Source organism: Echeneis naucrates, chromosome 10 (assembly GCF_900963305.1).
Source record: "Echeneis naucrates chromosome 10, fEcheNa1.1, whole genome shotgun sequence".
Lineage (NCBI taxonomy): Eukaryota > Metazoa > Chordata > Actinopteri > Carangiformes > Echeneidae > Echeneis > Echeneis naucrates.
In genome coordinates this window covers 25,318,462-25,339,590 of record NC_042520.1, presented here as the reverse complement: position 1 = coordinate 25,339,590, position 21,129 = coordinate 25,318,462, and the positions used below count along the sequence as shown (strand labels likewise).

At 40.8% G+C, this 21,129-nt stretch overlaps 1 protein-coding gene across 7 annotated transcripts; it reads left to right on the top strand.

Moving 5' to 3' along the window:
* Window positions 1-3,903: 3,903 nt before the first annotated feature.
* Window positions 3,904-20,575, top strand: rnf103 (ring finger protein 103). Of its 7 annotated transcripts, none has more exons than XM_029512496.1 (8): window positions 3,914-3,933; window positions 4,107-4,754; window positions 5,126-5,274; window positions 11,453-11,568; window positions 12,040-12,462; window positions 12,585-12,717; window positions 16,075-16,161; window positions 16,955-20,575. In XM_029512496.1, the coding sequence occupies exons 2-8, from the start codon at window positions 4,529-4,531 to the stop codon at window positions 17,900-17,902; spliced, it is 2,082 nt and encodes a 693-aa protein (XP_029368356.1). In that variant the 5' UTR covers window positions 3,914-3,933; window positions 4,107-4,528; the 3' UTR covers window positions 17,903-20,575. The 7 variants fall into 7 exon arrangements, 6 of the variants coding, with proteins under 6 accessions (XP_029368358.1, XP_029368356.1, XP_029368355.1 ...); XM_029512495.1 differs by having other exon boundaries at window positions 3,918-3,933; window positions 4,103-4,754; XM_029512494.1 differs by having other exon boundaries at window positions 3,922-3,969; window positions 4,103-4,754.
* Window positions 20,576-21,129: the final 554 nt, after the last annotated feature.

Below are 21,129 nucleotides of genomic sequence, written 5' to 3'. Positions count from 1 at the left end.
CATGTAAAATCTTATGTCTTATTGTCAAATCTTAAAATTTGTTGATCTGAGTGAAGGTTACTATGTCTAAACACAGCCCTGCTTATACGATAGCTTCATGTCCAGCTTAAGCACACACATTGCCATGCCATCACAAACAGCTAAGTAATACATGACTGGAAAGAGCAAAGATAATTTGAATTGTAACCCCATTCTCCTCACAGATGAAAGCAGGTTCGCTCTAAGCACAGCGGACCAGCTTGGAATAGTCTGTGGTGAACCTGAACTGGCATAATTTAAGGCCCGCCACGTCATTTTATGTGGCTCGCGAGAGCTTGTCTTAAAATAAACAAATGTGCATTGCCCATAAACTACATTTCCCACAATGCATGCGGTTTATGTTACCCTCGAAGTGACAGCTTCCTGCCACTAGATTGCAGTGTATCCAAGATCAATGCGATTTTCAACAGTTGAATTGAGAAATACGAATGATCCCAAAATGTCCAGGAAGTGAAAATTTGTTGCAGATGGAAGGCAGTTTCATGAAGGATGGGAAGGCGAATACATGTTTGTTCTTTAAGGAGAAAAACCGGTATGTTTTTTGTGCTATGAGGCGGAGTCCAATCTACCGAACACGGAGCTAAGTATGCCAAAGTTATCCTTCCAGAAAACCAACAAACTGTTACAATTGCTGGTTGTACTGTTATTCTGCCCCTCTCAAACGTGGCAAAAAAGTTTTGAACAAAGGCAATGTCATAACTGGTGTAGGTGATGTTTTCTGTATTCACGTGGATAGTTTGATCTTTGATTGATGCAGTAATGTGGGTTTATTAACCTGACAAACAGCAACCAGCAAATATATATATTTTACATCAATGCAAAAGCATGTGTAATATTTGTAATTTCAATAAATAATAAATTCAGATTTATTCAACATTAAGGAGTAGTTGCATTTATTATACATCACATTTGGTTACATTTAGTTACATTTTTACTGTGTTACATTTACATGTAGCCCTTTCAGGGTAACCATTATGCTGATGTGGCCCTCGTAAAAATGAGTTTGACACCCCTGACTTAGAAAATGCAGCACTTTCACAGCTGGGTGTTCCTGGCCATACATACAATCCTTATCCCTGGAGTTGCATATAACCTTCTCTACACCTCAGCATTGCAGTGTGTTAGCAGTTTCAGGTGGTAGAGTTTGTTTGCAACAAAGCCCAGGTTTTCAAGCATCTTGCACAAATAAGTCTCTCTCTCAGACATGGTTGGATTGACCACCCAAAAAGGACCCAGATGCCAAAATGAAGAGTATGACATTGCTCTATTTGGGTTTTCTGCCAATTTTTTTCAGAGTATTTTTTATTGTGTCCATGAGGAATTGTTTTTGCTGTTTTAGTTTGCTCTTTTTCTTTGTCTGCTTCCGACCTGTGGTCAGGCGCCTCACATCTTCCTGCTCATAGAACAGTCTCAAACAGTTCTTAACTTCATCTGCAGCTATCTGGGTTTCTTTTTCTGGTGAATGTGTCAGGGTCTTTATTTGAATTTTTCCATATTTTCTTTGAGAAGCAAAAAACCTTCCCTATACATTTTTTAGCTTATACTTCTGTACTATCTTCCCCTGTCACATATTTTTCCAATGATATGTCTCTCTTTTTCACCTGTGGCATTGCGATATCGGTCACTGAGGTCTTTGGTGAAGGTATTGTGGAAAAGAGGACACTTTTTAACTGCTTTGGGCGATGTTCCCAGTTCATGGTTAACCTGTGATCTTGGGGACAGTGTTTTCTTAAGCAGCCGCTGGTATCTTTTCTTGAATTTTTCCTTCTCTTTTTGTTGTTTTTGCAGCTCTCTTTCAAGGCATAACATAAGTACCTTCACTCTGTTTCTGTGTCTTTTTGATAGTTTTCTTCCTTCTTCACATTGCCTGAAATATAAACATAAACAAAAATTGAACCTATAATATTATGCAGAGTATGGTCTAGACCTGCTCTCTTTTGAAAAGTGCCTTGAGATAACTTCTGTTGTGATTTGGTGCTATTTAAATAAAAATTTACTTCACCCTGATATTGTTAATCAGGCTCACCTGTAATTAATAGGTTCAATTCCACTAGTGTAGTTTCCAGCACAATATGCCTTAGATCTTCATTATATACTTTGAATGTATTGTCCTATGTCTTGTTGGACTGTTTGCCTCTGTATGTGTAAAATGGATAGTTGAGTGGTGAGACAGAGAATCCCTTTTACTTGTATGTTTTTACATAAGGTGAAATTACAAAGTGTAATGTGACCTTTTCAGTAATGATAGACAATCTGCTACAACAACTACTACATTTCTTTTACTAATTCCAACTTTTAAGGACCTGTTCTTAGTGGATCTGGCTGTTGTGATTCTGGGCTCACTGGTGGTGTGAACATGCTGTTAATGGCAAGTGATTCTGCCTTTTCCCCTGCCCTGCTCTTTGCCTGGGCTACTCTCCGTTTTCTTCTCTTTGACCGCTGCTCTCTTTGGCTGCACTCTTCTGTTTTTTTTTTCTTCCCTTGCTCCCTGTCGCTCCTTCATTTCTTCTTCTCCCATTCAAGATACTATGCCCTTCTCTCAGGATCTGCATCTCGATGAGCATGACAGCACCTTTGCTTTTCTGCTGCACTCAGTGCCACTTAATACTACTTACATCTGTAAAAGTGTATTATACTGTTAATATACAATACATTACACACACACAAATTAAAAGTCCAGCTGAAATAGAAAAATCATAGTGAGGGATAGGCCAAAAACCTCACCCTCATCAGCTTGAAAGTAATTTTTTTTGTTTAAAATAATATTTAATTCACTTTAACTTCATGTTATATTGAGGAGAGAAGAATTAGTAATGTTATGTCATTTCTTGGGGACACAAAAGGCACTGATTCCCAGGAATGACCCATTTATTATCTCCAGCCTAAAGTGCAGAGAACAAAACAAAGACAAGATAAATATTCTAAGGACAAAAAACACATTGCAGCGTGCACGCACACATTAAACCTGGCCCAATTTAAAGCAGTCCAGCCACTGATCTATCCAAATCCTAAAAAGACCCCTGTGGAGTACAACAATCGTTCATCTTGATTTTCTGGTTTTCATAATGAAACTCAAAACTGACCCGTTACACTTTAGTGACATATTCTTTACTACGATGTACACACGAGAACACTAAGGAGGAGTTAGTCCATTTCTGAAAATAGTCCCCAACAATTTCTTGTGTTAAAATAACAGTGATCAGCTGGTCTATGAGTCTTTTCAAAGTGCAGCTCTGCAAAGATGGCAGTCTTCAGTTAGAACCAAGGAGCAGAGAGCTCAGATGGAGGACAGAAATCATAAAAATCCTGTTGCTGTTTCATGAAACATATGTGATAACACCATTTACTTTATAAAGACAGAAATGAATGAACTATATGGATGTTATGTTCATGTGTGGGAAACACTTCAGTGTGAGACAGCTGTTTCAGAGAGCAGTTCTGATCTGAGAGCTGCTCTTGCTTGTCTCCCATCTCTGCTGTGCCTCCATTGTGAGTCTGGTTTCGGATACACAAAATACCTAAGTTAAGATTTTGTCTCTGATGATTTAATTAGTTACCTTATAACATTAATTTAAGAATTTTAGGTGTTCTTAATATATTAGTCACATGCTTAAGCAAAGCTATGGAAAAAATTAAAGGTTATTCTGACTCAACATGACGACTTATGATAAATGAAGACTATAAACAAAAGAGTGTTCAGTGACCAGGACATTAAACCACGAGGAAATGATTCTATAAGTTTAACATACAGTTAGTTTATGATCTGTCTTCATAAACTGACGTCGTTAACTATCCCCGCCCCCTCTCCAAACAGGGGGAGGAGACAGCAGGAGTCTTCTCTAATGTGGTTCAGTGGCGAGCAACTTCTCAACTCACAGCAAGGTGTCCAAACAGGTTCATTTTAAACTCTTTATACCTGCAACTGTGAATGTGAGTGTGAAAGTTTAAACTGCAATAATTAACATGGACAGGGTTTGTTCTGTGGCATTTAAAAAGTTAAGTACAATGCAGCTGACGAGTTCTGTTCATACGTCATGTGCTTCATTCATGCTTCTGTTTCCAGACAGATCACTAAGCTACTTTTACTTTGTAGCTTGTTTATTTACAAGTACGAGGTGGAGTCGGATGTGACGTCAACTCGTCTGTGAGAAGCAGCTGATCGCAGCAAGTCAGATTTTCATCAGTGTTTTATGATAGTGGGACTAAAATTAGAGGAACGCCTCGACATCAACCGCTGCTCACCTTCGTCAGGAAACAACAGCGTATGCGACTGACACTCGAGCTCGACCGAGGCCTGTGAGTTGCGGTCAACAACAGCGGGCCTACCAGAGCTAAGTTAGCTGAGACTAGCTGTCATCGTCAGCACGATCGATGTCCATCACCCATAGGTAGACGCTGCTACATCGCACTGTCAAACATGACAATCTGCCTGATTCAGTGAGAGAGCAGAAACCCGACTAGGTTCAGTCCACCGCGGTCCAACTGGAAGATGTGGCTCAAGCTATTTTTCCTGCTGTTGTACTTCATGGTGTTGTTCATGCTGGCGCGGATCTTTGAGGCAGTGGTTTGGTACGAGACGGGGGTGTTCGCCACTCAGCTGGTGGACCCAGTCACTCTCAGCTACAAGAGGCTGAAGACCATCCTGGAGTGTCGGGGGCTGGGGTACTCCGGTCTGTCCGAGAAGAGGGAGGTCAGCAACCTCGTGGAAAAATCAGGTAGGGGTGCGTTATGCGAGCACCCATCCTCTGGATTTGTCTTTTAAAATGCTAGTTGGAGGAATTGGTCAAGAGATTTGAGTTCTGAGAGTTAGGGTCACACTCATATCGGAGAGGTAACAGACAGGACCGCGGCATGGACAGTAACAAAGATATCCTCTCTAAGCAATCATGCAAATCTTTCACTAGCTTCTCTGGTCATCTCTAAACAGCCAATTCAGTATTCAGTATTTAAAGCTGCAGCTTCTGAATTTACAACACCTGGCATTCACGTGAGCCGACCCCTCAGTTTTTGTAGGAAATTGAACTAAATCGCAGGAATTGTGTTTGACAAGGTAAATGTTCCCTCCTCTAAACCTCACTGCCCACAGGAGAGCTTACTCAGGGGGAGTTATACTCAGCAATCAAGAAGGAGAAGGAGCAGACAGATGCCGGAGACTCCAGCACCACACACTTCAGTGGAGAGATGCACTTCTATGAGTTAGTGGAGGACACTAAGGATGGGATCTGGCTGGTTCAGGTAAATAGACTGAGTGTGTATGTGTAATGGTGGGGATAAGCCACAATGTCATATTGCATATTGCAGTGCAGTCATATTGTAGAGTTGGAATACTACTTCCTATAAAGGTTTTGGACACAAGATATTTAAAGTAAACGAAAGGGACAAAAGTAAAGCTTCCTACAAACTCTGCACTATCAAACTGTCAAGAGGAAGGGCAAAAACCAGATCTTACAATACCAGCAACTTGATAAAACATCTGAAGAATTATTACTACATCTAGTTCAGAAGGTTTGCTACTGCTTGCATCGGGAAACTGCAACAACCAACTTTACCTTTTTCTTAAACATGGCAGTGAATCTTCAAGCATCAGTAAGGAAGATTTCTTACAGTCAGGAAATTTACGACACCTGGTGATTAAACATCACAGCAAAGACACACATGGAGAGCTTGTGAAACATATCCCTTCACCCAAAATGGATATATATGGATGCTTCAAACCAGGGGTCTTGCTAGACATAAAGCACTACTAGGACACAGGCCCCCAATCACTCATCTCTCTCTTTTTTTTTTCTTCTGGAAAGTCTCTTGTGTAAGAAGTGTGCAAAGCAAGGCGCTATACAAACCTCCCTTCCTAATTCCACTATTTTCAAGTGCAGAAATTATTGGAAAGGTAAACATGTAGAGATATTCGTCTTTATGAAAATATTTATTTACTTAGCTTGACGAAATACACATGAACATTTCCACATTGTTTGCAGAGTGAAAGGCGTATATGGTATATGCAAATAACCAAAACTGAGAGAAAACCTTGTTGCACATTGCATTAATTTACATAATCCAACAATGGTGATGAATAAGAATCAGGCAAAGTCAACTCAAGTGAAACTGAGAACTGACTCTGACAGCTGATGATGCCCTGATACGAGCATTGATAGCAAGTTTAATCATCTTACTTAGAGATAGGAATGCATATGGAGGAGGATTTGCCATCTAATGTCGTCAGATATTGCAATATTTAGGTTACAAGTTTCTTTGAAACATCTTGCGTTGATCATAATAGGGTTGTTACAGACGCCGTAGACCTCATGGTTGGTATTTAGACAAAAGGCACAGGAAGTTAGATCATATTAGTAATAAAAATAATAAAGTGTGTCTCTAGGCTGATTTCTACATAGAACTCCTCTTTGTGTCCAATCAAATATATGAATGCACAGTGGGGAGAACAAGTATTTGATACACTGCCGATTTTGCAGGTTTTCCTAGTAGCAAAGCATGTATAAGTCTATAACTTTTATCATAGGTACTCTTCAACTATGAGTGATGGAATCTAAAACAAAAATCCAGAAAATCACATTGTATGATTACTAAGTAATCAGTCTGCATTTTGCCCAGTCTTCAAGACTGATGTGTAGCCGACGATGGCGCCTCTCGTCTTACTACCTCTGTCCACTTCTCTCGTCTTAAAAGGGGAGGTAAAATGTGCATAACCTTGGCTATGCTGGTGCTCAGCTATATTAGACGTAACACTTCTCTCAAAGAGCTGTAGAACCGTAGATATTATGGATGTATTTTGTAAGCTCAGCCTGATTATTTAGCATGCGAGTCGCCAGGTTGGAGTGACGCAAGAAGCTACATCACCGAGTTGGTTTGCGGCTGGATATCGAGGCGAGTCTGACCCACAAAGGAGGCATTTGTTTTAAAGACAACATTTTTCGGAAATGGATGACGATGAGCTGGACAGGCATTTTGACTCCCTCTGTCCCATTGCCTATGCTTTTCAGCCTGTACGGCGAGTTAACACTCACTGTAAACCGAATTTACCCAAGGGTACAATAAATATTCTGCATCTGAACCTGAATCTAACCGATTAGTGCTGGAGGAAGAGGCAGCGGAGCCGCTGATTTTTTTTTTTTTTTTTTTTTTTTTTTTTTTTTTTTGGGGGGGGGGGGGGGGGGGGGGGGGGGTGACCCTAACCCGGGCTATAAGCATTAAAATTAACAGAGGGCGCAGCTTCAGGCTTTAGTCTGTTGGTCCAGCGGACAATTAGTTTGCCTGACTCAAAGGTCTTCATCTCTGTATAATCTTCCTCCATAAAATGCTCACTGCAAACCCTGGAGTCAGCGCCCAAAGGGGGATTCTCCCTCTTCATTGCTGCTAGCTGGCACTGCGGTACAGCTCTCCGCTCCAGTGGCAGTTTATGGAAACTGCCATTTTGACAACCAGGAGCAATACTTTAGTAGCCTCCCTTTTGGTTTCTGTGTTCTTGTGGCTCCATCTTTGACAACCACTGCTAACACCATAACTCATGCACCCAAACCAACCCACGGATGAAAGATGGCAGCATCCATGCTACAAAACACATAACGGAACATTGCTTTTTCGTCTATATGTTAACATTTTAAAATGTTGTCAGATAATTTTTAAATAGAGTGGACTTCCATTAAGCAAATCACATCAACTTGATTCAGTGATTCACCTCCCCTTTAAAGGCTATTTTTTTCTGTTTGGCAGCTTATGAAAACTTTCATCAAGGTTCTTTACCCTGTTAGTAGTGCACCACTCAGCAGCTTTTGGTCATTTGTTTGTGTTTGCTGGCATATGGAGCGTTACAAGACACCTTCACACAACACAAAGTCAATGGACAGCTATTAATTGTTTTCCCCTCTGCGCTCTGTCTTTTTCTTCCCACTGCTAAAACCAAACGTCTGTCCTCTCCTTCTTCCTTTGCGTGTGTGACGTCAGCGCGTTATGCCACATTAAAAGTAGTCCAGGTGAAATACAATGCTCTGTAAAAATTAAACGATTCCTCAAGGCAGAGGAAATTCCGAGATCATTGTTTGTAATCAAGGTGCTTCAATTATTCGAGGAATCGTTTCAGCCCTACAATCAACCCAGCTCTCTGTGTGGACAGATATCGTCTTCCATGTATAGAAGACCTTTTCACCTCCCTAGCTGGAGGCCAACACTACAGTAAGCTGGACTTACTCAAATCCTGCAGATAGAAATTGAAGAGGCGTCAAGGCAGCTACTGACTATCTCTACACAGAAAGGACTTTTCTGCTACAACCACTTGCCTTTTGGAATATCATCTGCCCCAGCATTGTTCCAAAAAGCCATGGGCCAAGTACTCATTGGGCTTACCTTCACTCACTGTTACTTGGATGATATCCTCATAAGTGGACCAGATAAGGAAACCCACTTCAAAACCCTGGATGGTGTTCTGGGAAGGTTGGAGGAACATGGTCTATGTGTCAAGCAGGAGAAATGCCTTCCAGGCGTCGTCATAGATACTGTGGCGCTCCACAAGTCACCAGAGAAGGAACATGCTATTGTGGATGGTCGATAGATACTAGATAGATATATGTACATGTACATACTTTATTAATCCCAAACTTGGAAACAACTATGTACTTTCCTCCTGGATGGTTAGCTATTATGGCCGGTTTATTCCCAATTTAGCCACCGTCCAGAATCCGCTGAACAAATTACTGCATAAGGGACAGAAATGGCAGTGGACTGATGCATGTGAGTCAGTTTTCAGAAAAGCTAAGGAGCTCCTGAGCCACTACAATTCTGAGCTGTCCCTCCGGCTTGCCTGTGACACCTCACCCTACGGGGTAGTCACTGTTCTCTCAAAAATCATGCCTGACGGTGTGGAAAAACCCATTGTCTACACTTCATGAATACTCAACATTGAACCATTGAACTGGTTATCAGAGACTGGTAGACATTATCCTCTGAGGATGACCAAACCCCCTGAGCATTACCAAACTTAGTTGAAGGACTGAACAAAAGTGTACAATGGCACAAGTGAAGGGGCTGTTCTAGGGAATAGGCGTAATGGTTCTAATACAGGATACAGTCATGGAAAAAATTATTAATTGGGGCATGTACAAAATGTCTAACACAATGGTGTATGAAATAAATGATTCAAACATTTTTACCGCTCTCTATTCAGGTTCAGTACCTCATTAGGTAATACAAGAACATTGCCACTGCTCTAGAATAAAGAGGCACGCATTGCTCTTTGCTACGGTACAAGAACAAAAGTCATGAAAATGCATGAATGTCTTTCTTTGTTTGATGTGAAATATAAATTTCTGTACTCACTGGTGTTTTCACAACAAAGACTCCATCTACTCTCTACATAAAACTATTATTTAGTACAAATTCACTAAGTTATTCAACAAGGCATGCAACTTCTTGTCCAAATCCAAAGTGACACAGGCTTAATTGATCAATGATATACAGGGCAATGTAAGAATGGAATTCACTCCCAAATTACATTAGGCAACAAGATATCCCATAAGACTTATTAAAAATTACTTAAAATTACTTAAAAAGAAACTTTATTATATAATATATGTTCCATGGGTACTGTGTTTCATTTTGTATTACATATTGATTTTTATCTGTCAAGGATTGATAGTCTCAGTCTAAGCCTGTCCATTTCCAGTGTCTTACATGAATTATGTACTGTAATTTCCGGATTATAAGATGCTACTTTTTTCACACACTTTGAACCCTGCGCTGAAACAACTATGTGGCTAATTTATGGATTTTTTACAGGTAACAAGCCTCGTGCCGCCAATACATTTAGCTTCACATTGGACCAATGAAATTGTTTGAATTGTTTAAATTAAACGCACCCACACTAAATTCTTCAGTCATTTATTTTGCATTTTATGCAGACATCCATAATAGAAAACACACGAGGCAATGCATATGATGCAGCTTTCAAGTTAAAAGCAATCGACAAATTCTGGCAAAAAAGGCAAAATCTTTCTGTTTAACATATTTCCTGCCATATGCCATTTCCTCCCATAATTCCGACACCTGCAGCCTATATATGTACAAAACTGTTTTTCTCTTTCAATTTAGCAGGTGCACTCTATAGTCTCTAAATTATGGTAAATTGTTATTGTTTTATTTGTCACTAATGTGCAGTTTGATGTCTAGTGTTGTATAGTATGACTGTATTGATAAACAAACAAATCAAGTGATTACTTCAAAGACTATGGGAAAGTAAAACTTTCTGTTTTTATTGAAACAGACAGGGGGGTGAAGTGACGCCCACTCTTTACACCATACCATGGCCTTCTTTGACATCGAACAATTTCTTTAATTATGGAACTACTATATAACGTTTTTAGTTGTTTGCCAAATGGGCTGTACATTTTGCTGTAATTGGTTCCAATTGGGCTGCTTTTGAGAACTGCCTGTGGAAACACTTTAATGGAGATCTCCAAGTCCAGTCATAAAAAATATTGCAATGGTACTGGTAGATGTGCTGCAAGTGGTTAAAAGATTTATGTTCTGACTCCCAACTAATCAAACAACATTGAAGACTAAGCACAGAATGACTAATTGCATCTCCAGATGGGTTCTTGTTGACTGAGGCAAGCCAAAGATTTTCATATCTGAAACAGTAAATGAACAACATTTATATTTTTTGATGGGTTTTACTCACTCTGGAATGGTTTAAAGTGTTTATTTGGACAGTTCTGGGGTGGTTGCAAATAAAGTGAGCCATAGATCTCCTCAGTTTTTCTTGCTCTGATCCGATTCCTGTCCTGACCTGAACTGTTACTGTGCCTCTTACGTGCCCACTCAATGCAGGTGAAAATTAACAAACGCATCACTTACATAACTCGATGTAGTCCACCAGCAGAATATGTTAGTATGCTGTTATAGTGATAGATGCTCCCTGGCCTAGTGACAAAGATGAAAGAGGTGGAGCTGAATTCCTTAGAATCAGGACCAGAGCTGATTTGGACTTGCTCTACTGAACACGTTTTAAATTTTGGGTGACTAATATTGTGCACCCTTAATGGCAAGACTTAGTGAAGTCAGGTAGCAAATGTGTAATTAACCAGGTGGGAACTTACTTTGTTACATTACTCAGTAACAAAACAAAGTGTGAGATGCTCATCTCTGGAGCATCAGACTGCAGTTTCAAGTGTAGTTCAAATGACTGTAGGCTATGTAGCTGATCATTTATCACTTTCAACTTCAATCTTCCAGACTACAGTCATGTATTGCTTATAGGCTTCTTTAAAGATTTTTTCAGTTATGGCTTTATCGGGCAAATATTAGTGATACAGTATATAAAGAACTAATGTGAGCCACATTTTAGATAAAATGCATATAAACTACTAAGACACGCATTTTGGTACTTAACTGTATGTTCCCACAGGTAATTGCCCAGGACTGCGAAGCCATGCTTACACAGTCCAACTGGGGTAAAATGGTGCAGAAAGTTTCTCAGTTTGGAATCAGAACTGGAACCTTCAATTGCTCAAATGACTACAGGTGAGCAACAGAGTCCTACTTAAACCCACCAGCACTTTTCATTCATATCCAGTGTTTTCCACTTTGCTGATACAGTGTGTTGCCAGTGTGCATGCAATTCACAGTAAATTAAATCTCTTATTCCCAGCAGCACTGGACCCAACAGTTTGCAGGTGTTCTTTAAATGCCTTATTTGGTGATACGTAGCTAGCTACGTAGAAGCTCAGTATTAGAAATGCTAGAATTAGGGACCTTATCAAAAATGCTTTGACAATTAAGTGCTTCATTGGCACAGAAGACTTTCATACAAGGAACACAGAGTTTAAACAATAAAGTAGGTGTCCATTAATAAATTTTGTTAGTGGGGTGACCATCAGTTCACTGCACAAACCCTGTATCTGTTAGTTTCCACAGGACAATTATGATATGTTATATGATATGTTATATGTTATAACAATGATGTGGACAATTATGATATGTTCTTTCCAATAGGTCATGTATTAAACGTGGCTGGCAGCGCTCAACACTCATCATGTCTGTTCCTCAAACTTCAGCATCAAAAGGCAAAGTCATGCTCAAGGAATACGATGGCCATCACGTTGAAAACGAGCACATTTTCCGCTGGATGACCTCTCATGTAGCTCATCGAATTAAAACACTGCACCAGTCTGAGCAGCTGATGGAGGAGTGGCGCTCTGACCCAGCCCAACTGGTCAAGATGTTTCTGTTCGCCCATCTGCCACAGCCCCCTGCCTTCTTCTCCTCACTGTCCATCAAGTTCACTGGCAGGATCGAATTCATCTTTGTGGATGTGCGTCACTGGGACAACCACAGCAGCCTAATAGAGATTGGTGTGACGCAATGCCCCACCTACATGCTCAAAATGCCAGAGGGCATCTATCGCTATGGCAACAGGTGATGATTCTGAATTGAAATCATGATTTGTTGTATATTCAGACAGTACTGATTTGTGTGTATTTTGGACTGCCATCCCCCCCCCCCCCCCCCCCCCCCCCCTCCACCCCACCCACACACAGCACAGGGGAGTTCCTGTCCTTGGCTGCCATGGACACTTTCCTGCGTTCAATCCAGCCTGAGGTCAATGACCTGTTTGTCCTCAGTCTGGTCCTCATCAACTTGCTGGCCTGGATGGACCTCTTCATCACACAGGTCACCATTTGTCATTCAATTTCACTCATTTAAATTGTTGGGCTATAATAAATCTGCCTGCATGCAGCCAACCCACATTGAAACAGTGGTGGTCTATGGCATTTTTCTGCACCAGGCTCCAGTTTGATGATTTTGTTCATTCATTTGTGGGGCCCTTGATCCCATCTCTTCAATTTGTATGTACTTCCAAAACGCACAGCTAATCATCAGCAGAGAAATATGAGTACACCTAACGCATTTTTTACACTGCCTCCTCGGAGGAGCTTGTCCATACAGTTGTTAACACACACCTGCATACCTCACCTCTATCACTGTGTCCAGCCTGAGTCCTGGCTTTCATCTCAAGAGTTGGGCTGTTAGTTGCTATTGTGACTGTGCTGTCTGCACATTTCTAACATCAACCTAATGAATCAAGCATGTTTAGAAATTCCTCCACGTTACAGGCTCCTGATTAGAATGTGGTCTGTGTAGCTGCCTTACTGCATTACCCTTTTCCTTTTACTCCAGTTGTTTGAGCTCAAGTTTTAGTTTCTTGATTTCCAGCTCTTTTTTCTGATTATCCAGCTCTAGATTTCTTTTTTAAAGGACCCTCACATTGTCTGCTCCAACCTGTATTAATAGGACATTGAGGTGTTCATGTTAGAGTACATGACAACTTTGACAGTTACCTCTGTGTGGGGGTCACCAAGGGTGTGTGCTGGCAGCTTGAGCAACACTACAGTGTCTCCTTCAACTGTAAATTAGATTAAGACTTTTCTCATCTGAGAAACAATAAATATGCCTTTGGTATTTTACCGCCAAAGCACTTATACATACCCTGGACAAAGAATAGCTGCTGGGAGCTGCCAGCTCCAGGGTCTGATTGAAGAGCTCCTTGTATCCCCTCCATGATCAGCCGTCCTTCACTGTTTGCAAAGGCCAGCTCCTCTGAGGCTGTGTAATCTGCTGGAGCTAGCCCCTCCAGTCTTTCTCCTCTCATTTTTCTTTTTGTTTGCTTAAGATAATATTAACATGTAATATGTTACACAGTGTATCATCCACATTACACTAAAAGAGTGATGAATACACAGCAGATATATATCAATTTGGATTATAGGTTTGTGCTTGGTCCCTTTTTGCTGCCAAGAACGTTTTGCACTGCTGGCACTACAACTAATAGAACACCAATTAGAAAATTGCTTAAACTTTATCACAAATAAGACAAATCAAGTGAATTTCACTTGGATTTGGCCCTAATCTAAGTGATTTCCATGTATCCTTTATTGTGAGACAATGTCAGGTAGGGAATTAAAGTTATATAATGATATATTATATTACATCGGCTATATTAACTTACACGATCTGATTTATTTATTTATTTATTTATTTTTTTGTCAGGTTTTCTCTCTTGCGTTGTTTGTAGAAACTGTTGCTTTTAGCGGTTCTTATCGGTTTTAACTCTTCATAGCTCTCCATTATCATAATCTGCTCCTCTTGGCTGAAATATGTGGCACATAATCTGACAATTTTTCTGCAGAAATGGCGTCAAATGATGCCTAAACAGCCCTTTTCATGTGAACGTACACAGAGCCCGCTGAGGAAAGCCTGGGTCGGCAAATCAAGTTCATAACCACCTTTGTGATACTTGTTATCTCTGGTTGGAGCTTTCGGCTTTGTCGAGCCAGTTCACCCAAAGAAAGCCTGGCTCTGTTGAGCTTCCTAGTCTAGTGCAGGAGATATCCAGTTCTTTGAATGGAAACGAAAGGTATCATTTAGCTCCATCCTGACCAGCTTTAAGATTTTGATACTAATGCACTGAACTAACATTTGGTGTGTCACAGCCCAACTCTTGAGCAATGACAAAGATGGAATACAGGCCAAGCTTTTAAAGTGAAAAAATAGAAATTTATTCACAAAAGCAGCAATTTTTTAACAAAATTGCTCAAATCAAGTTAAATGTAATTAGTATTCAGTGTTTTCTGCATGTGTGGATGTGTGGAGATATGTACAACAAAACAGAAGAAAAGCAGCAGTTGTGCCCGTGCTCCAACTTGTCCAGAGAGCCCATTAGCAGGCAAGAATGGACTTTTTAATAGAGACAAACATCAGGGCCCAGGTATGGCTCATCAGGCTGATCAGTTTGACGACATCCTCTGCTCTGCTTCTGACGTACCATTACCCATGCAAGGTCTGGCTTCTTCCTCCCTTAATATGACCTACCTGTCTTACCATCCCCCCCAGTAATCAAAATCATCTCAAGAGTGGTGTTCACGGCTGGCGAACTCAACATGAGGCTGCTTACCAGACTTCCCCCAGGTCTAAAACCTCTGTCAGTATGCTTCAGACACCAACTTATAACCTGTTTGCACAGCAGCCTTGACAGTGGAATAAATTTTACCCGCCTGAAATTTAGCCATTTTGTTAACCTGACTAGTCAGATTAGCTGTAACAGTCTTTATTTTGCTTGTCACAAACATCCCATTTAAAATGGTCAACAGTCTCCAGCAAGTGATTGCGTGTGCAGTGCTCCAAAAACTGATGGAGCTCTCATAAAATCCTCCAGGTTAGCCATACACCTGTCCAAAACACACAAACTACACAAACCAATACAATGAAACAGTTTGCACTTCTTACCCAAACAATGAGCTCACAGCCCCCCACATAGACAAAAGTCACTGAAGTCCCATCCCTCTAACTACCTAACCCAAATCCATATAAGTTCCCCCTAGTCTTCAGGTGTTACATGCAATGGGCTTTTATGCACTGAAGCCAGTCAGCCTGGCCAAGCAACCATAAAATGGTGACTTAACTGCAGCAGCGGATGTGCCCCTGAGACAACTGCTCCAGCCACTTTAACAACATTCTAACACCCCACCACCAAGGGAACTCGCTCTTACTACGGCCATGCCCAAGACCCCACAATCTCAGTACCAAACAAAAACCGACACCAGCACTATACAGAATATATGCAAACATTGAAATTTATTCTAGAAAGCAGCAATTTCTCAATTAACTTGCTCAAACCAAGGTAAATGTAGAAGTCACTAATAAGTGGTGTCTGCATGTGTGGAGATAAAAAAAAAAAAAATTATCAGCCGCCGTGCCCTTGCTCCAACACGTCCAGAGGGCTCTCTGCACATTGGCAGGCAAGAGATTTTAACACACATGGTGATCACTCTGACAACATCCTACGCTCTGCTTTCTGTAATAAAAGAAACAGCAGCAGAAAGGCAGGGACACCTCATGAAGCAGAGGGGTTGTTACAGGAGTATCTTCTGGTTTTGCTGTGAAAGATCTGAGTGCTAACCAGACACTTTGTGCATTGTACTGTATTAATTGTTGGATTTGTTTTTATCATATATTTATTCCCATGGACAGGGAGCAACAGTGAAGCGATTTGTAGTTCTAATCCGAACGCTGGGAACATACAACTCCATCCTTCTGGTTTCCTGGCTCCCTGTTCTGGTAGGAGATTACCTGCATTGCACAGCTTTTACATCTAATATCAGCCACAAATTGAGTTCTGTTTTCTACATCTGCAGAAGCTCAATTGCTTTCTGGGGGGCTATGATATGAATATTTACCAGGATGTCCTTTCAAACCTCAGCTCAGCAAGAGTTGCTGTGACCACAGCAACTTTTAGCATACAAATGGCCATTGAAACCTATTAAAACTCTTTGTCTACCTAAATCAGACTTTTTGTTTATTGTAATTTTTAATACTGGCATTAATGCCACTGACACTGCAGCTCTATTATGGAATATTGCAGGACAGTGCAATGATGTGATTGCTTTGGTAAGGTGTGTTTGTGTGCATTGAGAAGTGTGTGCATGCATGTGTGTGTATGGCGGATTGGATTTGTGAATCTGTGATTGCTGAGAACAGGTGGAAAAGAAAGCATACAACTCCAGCAGCAGTGGCATTTTAAAAGTGGGATTTTAAGTTTGTTCAATTCTGTAAATATTTGGTCCTTATGAGGGCCAATGTTGGCTAATAAGTTAGCCATATACAGAGCAGGTCGAGACCAAACTCGGTATTGAACTTAAACTACATGGTTCTGTGAATGTGTCAACAATCTAAGAATGGGAAAATTTGGAGATTTTTGCACATCCAGTGAGTCCAAGGTAAACACATATGTCAAAAGAAATGCTGCTGAAAGAAGTCATCAATTCCACTGTGTGTACACATTGAAATTTACTTTATCATGACTGTATTACCTGAGCACTGATAATTAATTCCTCATCACTCCTCCCTCCAGGCTCTGCTCCAGCTACCTTATCTGGACAGTCTGTATGGCTACAGCCTCAAGTTGCTTCGTTATGCTGACACAACTACACTGGCCAGTCTGGTCAGGGCAGATTGGACCTTCTACTCGTCACACCCGGCTCTCTTCCTGTCCACCTACCTGGCTCATGGCCTGCTGGTTGACTACTTTGAGAAGAAACGTCGCTGTGCTATCAGGAACCAAGAGGACAACACCACCAATCTGGAGTGGCTTGCCAGTCTGTGGGACTGGTACACTTCCTATTTGCTCCACCCAATCGCATCGTTGCATCATGTCCCATCAGACCAATCAGACTGGGAAGATGATACCAACCTTTTGTTTGAGCGTTTGGCTTTTCCAGATCTCTGGCTACGACCATTAGTTAACATGGACTACATTAAATCCCTGCCAACCTGGAAGTTCAGAGATGTGCATAAATGCATGGAGGATAGCTCTGAAGAAACAGAGAGTTCACATTCAGATAGGGATGAGAGGGATTCAGATGTTAGCTCTTCTTCACACAGGAACACATGGCATCAGAGGGTGCTATGCAGTCAGGACAGCAGCACACAACTGAGTGTGTACGGCAACACAGACCCCAACAACACCTGCCATAGTGTGTGTGCTGCTCCTGGGTCATCCCTTTTCAATCCCAGTCGAAGCAGAAGCTCCTCATCAGGTGATGTGGACGCACCTGAAGGCATCTCTACTCGACAAAACTGTGATTGGTCAATATGGCCCTGTGGCGTGCTGCAATGCTCAGAGTGCGTAGTGTGTCTGGAGAACTTTGTTAATGATGAATTGCTGATGGGTCTACCCTGTGGCCATGCTTTCCACCAGCAATGCATTGTGATATGGCTGGCAGCAGGCAGACACTGCTGCCCTGTGTGTCGTTGGCCTAGTTACAAGAAGAAGCAGCAGAGAAGAGTCCAGAGCAGTTAATTTAAAAAATACCCTTCTGAACTTAAAAACGGGTCTGATCGAGTTGCTCACAGGTCAGCAGGGTAGGTTTTGCTGTGAGGGAATGATCAGGGCTGCTTTTGCCATCAACCATCAATCATCTTGTTTCCATTCCTATTGTTGGCATTGTGCTGGGCATGAGATGCCAGCTGCCATGGAGAGGAAAAGGATTTACACACTGTCCACAGGTGTATTCATGATTAAAGCTTATAGTGCAATAAAATCTACTTCCTATGAATTTGTTGGACTGAAAGTACAGTAGAGACCGTCACTTCTCAAAAATATGCTAATTGCCTGGCCTCTTTGGAATTATCTTATTGTACCTATCATTGGTTTTTCTCCTTTAACCTATCCCATGACACATTTTCTGACGCTATCTAGCTAGTTTTAGGTTTAGCTAGCACAAAAAACGGCTCGTGGTGGTCAGTCTGTTATGACTATGTGAATATGATAGCGCACACGTGTTCACATGTCAAAGTTCTGCGATAGTAATAAAGATGAGTAACCACTGAGGCCACATTTACAATATAAAATGATCCTAATAATGTGACAGTGATCATAGTGAGTGCTGCAGCTGCATCCCTAAACCAAATGAAAGCAAAGTACTCAAGTTGTGATTGATAACTTTAATCTTAAATTCATCTATAGCAGCAGCTATCAACAGCCTCTGCCCCCGTGCCCCTGTGGAGCTATATAAATAAATTAGATTCACGTGCTGAACACCAGCAGCAGACAGACTCATCAGCTGATGATCATAGTGGAGCATATAGATGCTTCCCTTGGGAGCTGTGGAAGATCCAGCACAGAGCTAAAAGTGATGGAACACTGGGATGAGATTTATCTGTAATTATGATGGCCTTCATTTCCAGACTCTCTCCAAGAATGGAAATGTGGAAGAGAAAATGATCTGAGTTTTATATTGTAGGTATGAATCTACATTTCTTAACATAGAAAACCCTTCCCAAATTGCAGGGACTATGCTCTGCTTGCATCCTTTTATTAACCTTCAGATTGGTGGCAGGCTGCTGCTGTTGTACCAGCAGAGGACTGATGCCTAGCTCATGGGCACCTTCAGTTGTCCTTACATTTCATTGATCAAGTTCCACACGGATTAGAAGAAAAGTAATTTTAATATGGACAATCTGGGAACTATTTTTTTTTTTTTTTTAAAAGAACTTCCTACTGAGCTTTGGCTGACTAACAGCTCTTAGTTCTGTCTGCTGCTTATTTTTCCATCAAGGTTTTTCCAATTGTATACAGAGTTATGATGGCAAGATTGGGGCTGGGCTTTTCATTAGGTTGACATATGACAATCTGTACAGTGTTATTAAATTTATAATCGAGTAAGTTTAGCAGAATAAGATTGGGTCACTTACGTCACAATAAACTCCAATAGTCTACAAAGCATATTATCTGTTGCATGAGGTTTTGGCTTTGAGCTTTAGTTAAATCTGAAACTCACAATTCGCTAATGATCTCATTTTGCCAACAGTCTAGCCTGTGGAGCCACTGATACTTCACCCTGTGTTATTTCAGAATCCTGACTTATAATGTCAGAAAACTAAATGTAAATTCCATTCCTGTCCTGTCCACCCATCAGTGTGTGAAGGTCAAGAACATAAATGTAGAGCAGTAACGCTTACGAATAAAAGAAATATTTCACACGTGTGATGTTTTGTGTTCATCTTCCTGGCTTCCAATGAGCAGCTAACCTTCAACTGTTTTTTTTTTTTTTTTGTTGTTGTTGTTTGTTTGTTTGTGTTAAATCTCTGTGCCTTTTTGAGTTTTTAATCTCTACTAAAGATTTTTACCAGAGAAAAACATGGTGGAAGTTTGAGAAGCAGATCATTTAATTAAAAATAAACCAGATACTTACGGTTACATCCTTTTTCCATCTGAAATGGGCTCCTGAGAGTGAGAAGAAATAGGAATACTGCAGTACTGTGGTATTTCAGTCTACACTGCTCAAAAAAATTAAGGAATTGCTTATAATTTGTACAAAGAAGAACAAAAAATTGGTTGATTTCTGTTGATTTTTTTTTGGTCTGGTTTCACAATCGAAAGAATCAAATCAAACATTTTTATCAAAATTTGTGAAAGTAACGCATAATGTGAGTCACTAGTGTCCCAAGATTCCCAACAATGTCTGGGAATGGATAAGTTGATATAACTGGTGTCCTCGGGGATGTCTTCCATGGCCTGTATCTTGGGATCAGTGAGCTCCTAAACATTCTGTGGCTGCACTTGCCGACTTCTAATGATCTGATATACAACATCCTATTGTTGCACAACTGCATTTAGAGCTAGGGATCGTTAGGGCCTGGCCTCAATGTGTTCATTATCCAGGAAACATCTCCACACTCAGACTGTGGCCCAAACCAGGAGAAATCCAGGGTCCACTTCACCAGCATAAGGGCTGACAGTCAGTTTTAACAGCATTCAGGCTCCAGTTGGCAATGACATGAGGGTCAGCACAGCCCTGTCAAGGCCTATGGACCATCACTGACCCATCATCAAACCCATGGGTGTTTGGGCCACATCAGCATAATGGTTACCCTGAAAGAGCCACATGTAAATGTAACACAGTAAAAATGTAACTAAATGTAACCAAATGTGATGTATAATAAATGCAACTACTCCTTAATGTTGAATAAATCTGAATTTATTATTTATTGAAATTACAAATATTACACATGCTTTTGCATTGATGTAAAATATATATATTTGCTGGTTGCTGTTTGTCAGGTTAATAAACCCACATTACTGCATCAATCAAAGATCAAACTATCCACGTGAATACAGAAAACATCACCTACACCAGTTATGACATTGCCTTTGTTCAAAACTTTTTTGCCACGTTTGAGAGGGGCAGAATAACAGTACAACCAGCAATTGTAACAGTTTGTTGGTTTTCTGGAAGGATAACTTTGGCATACTTAGCTCCGTGTTCGGTAGATTGGACTCCGCCTCATAGCACAAAAAACATACCGGTTTTTCTCCTTAAAGAACAAACATGTATTCGCCTTCCCATCCTTCATGAAACTGCCTTCCATCTGCAACAATTTTTCTCTTCCTAGACATTTTGGGATCATTCGTATTTCTCAATTCAACTGTTGAAAATCGCATTGATCTTGGATACACTGCAATCTAGTGGCGGGAAGCTGTCACTTCGCGGGAAACATAAGCGGCATGCATAGTGGGAAATGTAG

Bases quoted from the DNA above. Each gene is read 5' to 3' on its own strand.
- rnf103 (XM_029512496.1), top strand. From the start codon at position 4,529: ATGTGGCTCAAGCTATTTTTCCTGCTGTTGTACTTCATGGTGTTGTTC. The intron at 4,755-5,125 runs GTAGGGGTGCGT...CACTGCCCACAG, and splicing joins CAACCTCGTGGAAAAATCAG to GAGAGCTTACTCAGGGGGAG. The intron at 12,718-16,074 runs GTCACCATTTGT...TCCCATGGACAG, and splicing joins TGGACCTCTTCATCACACAG to GGAGCAACAGTGAAGCGATT.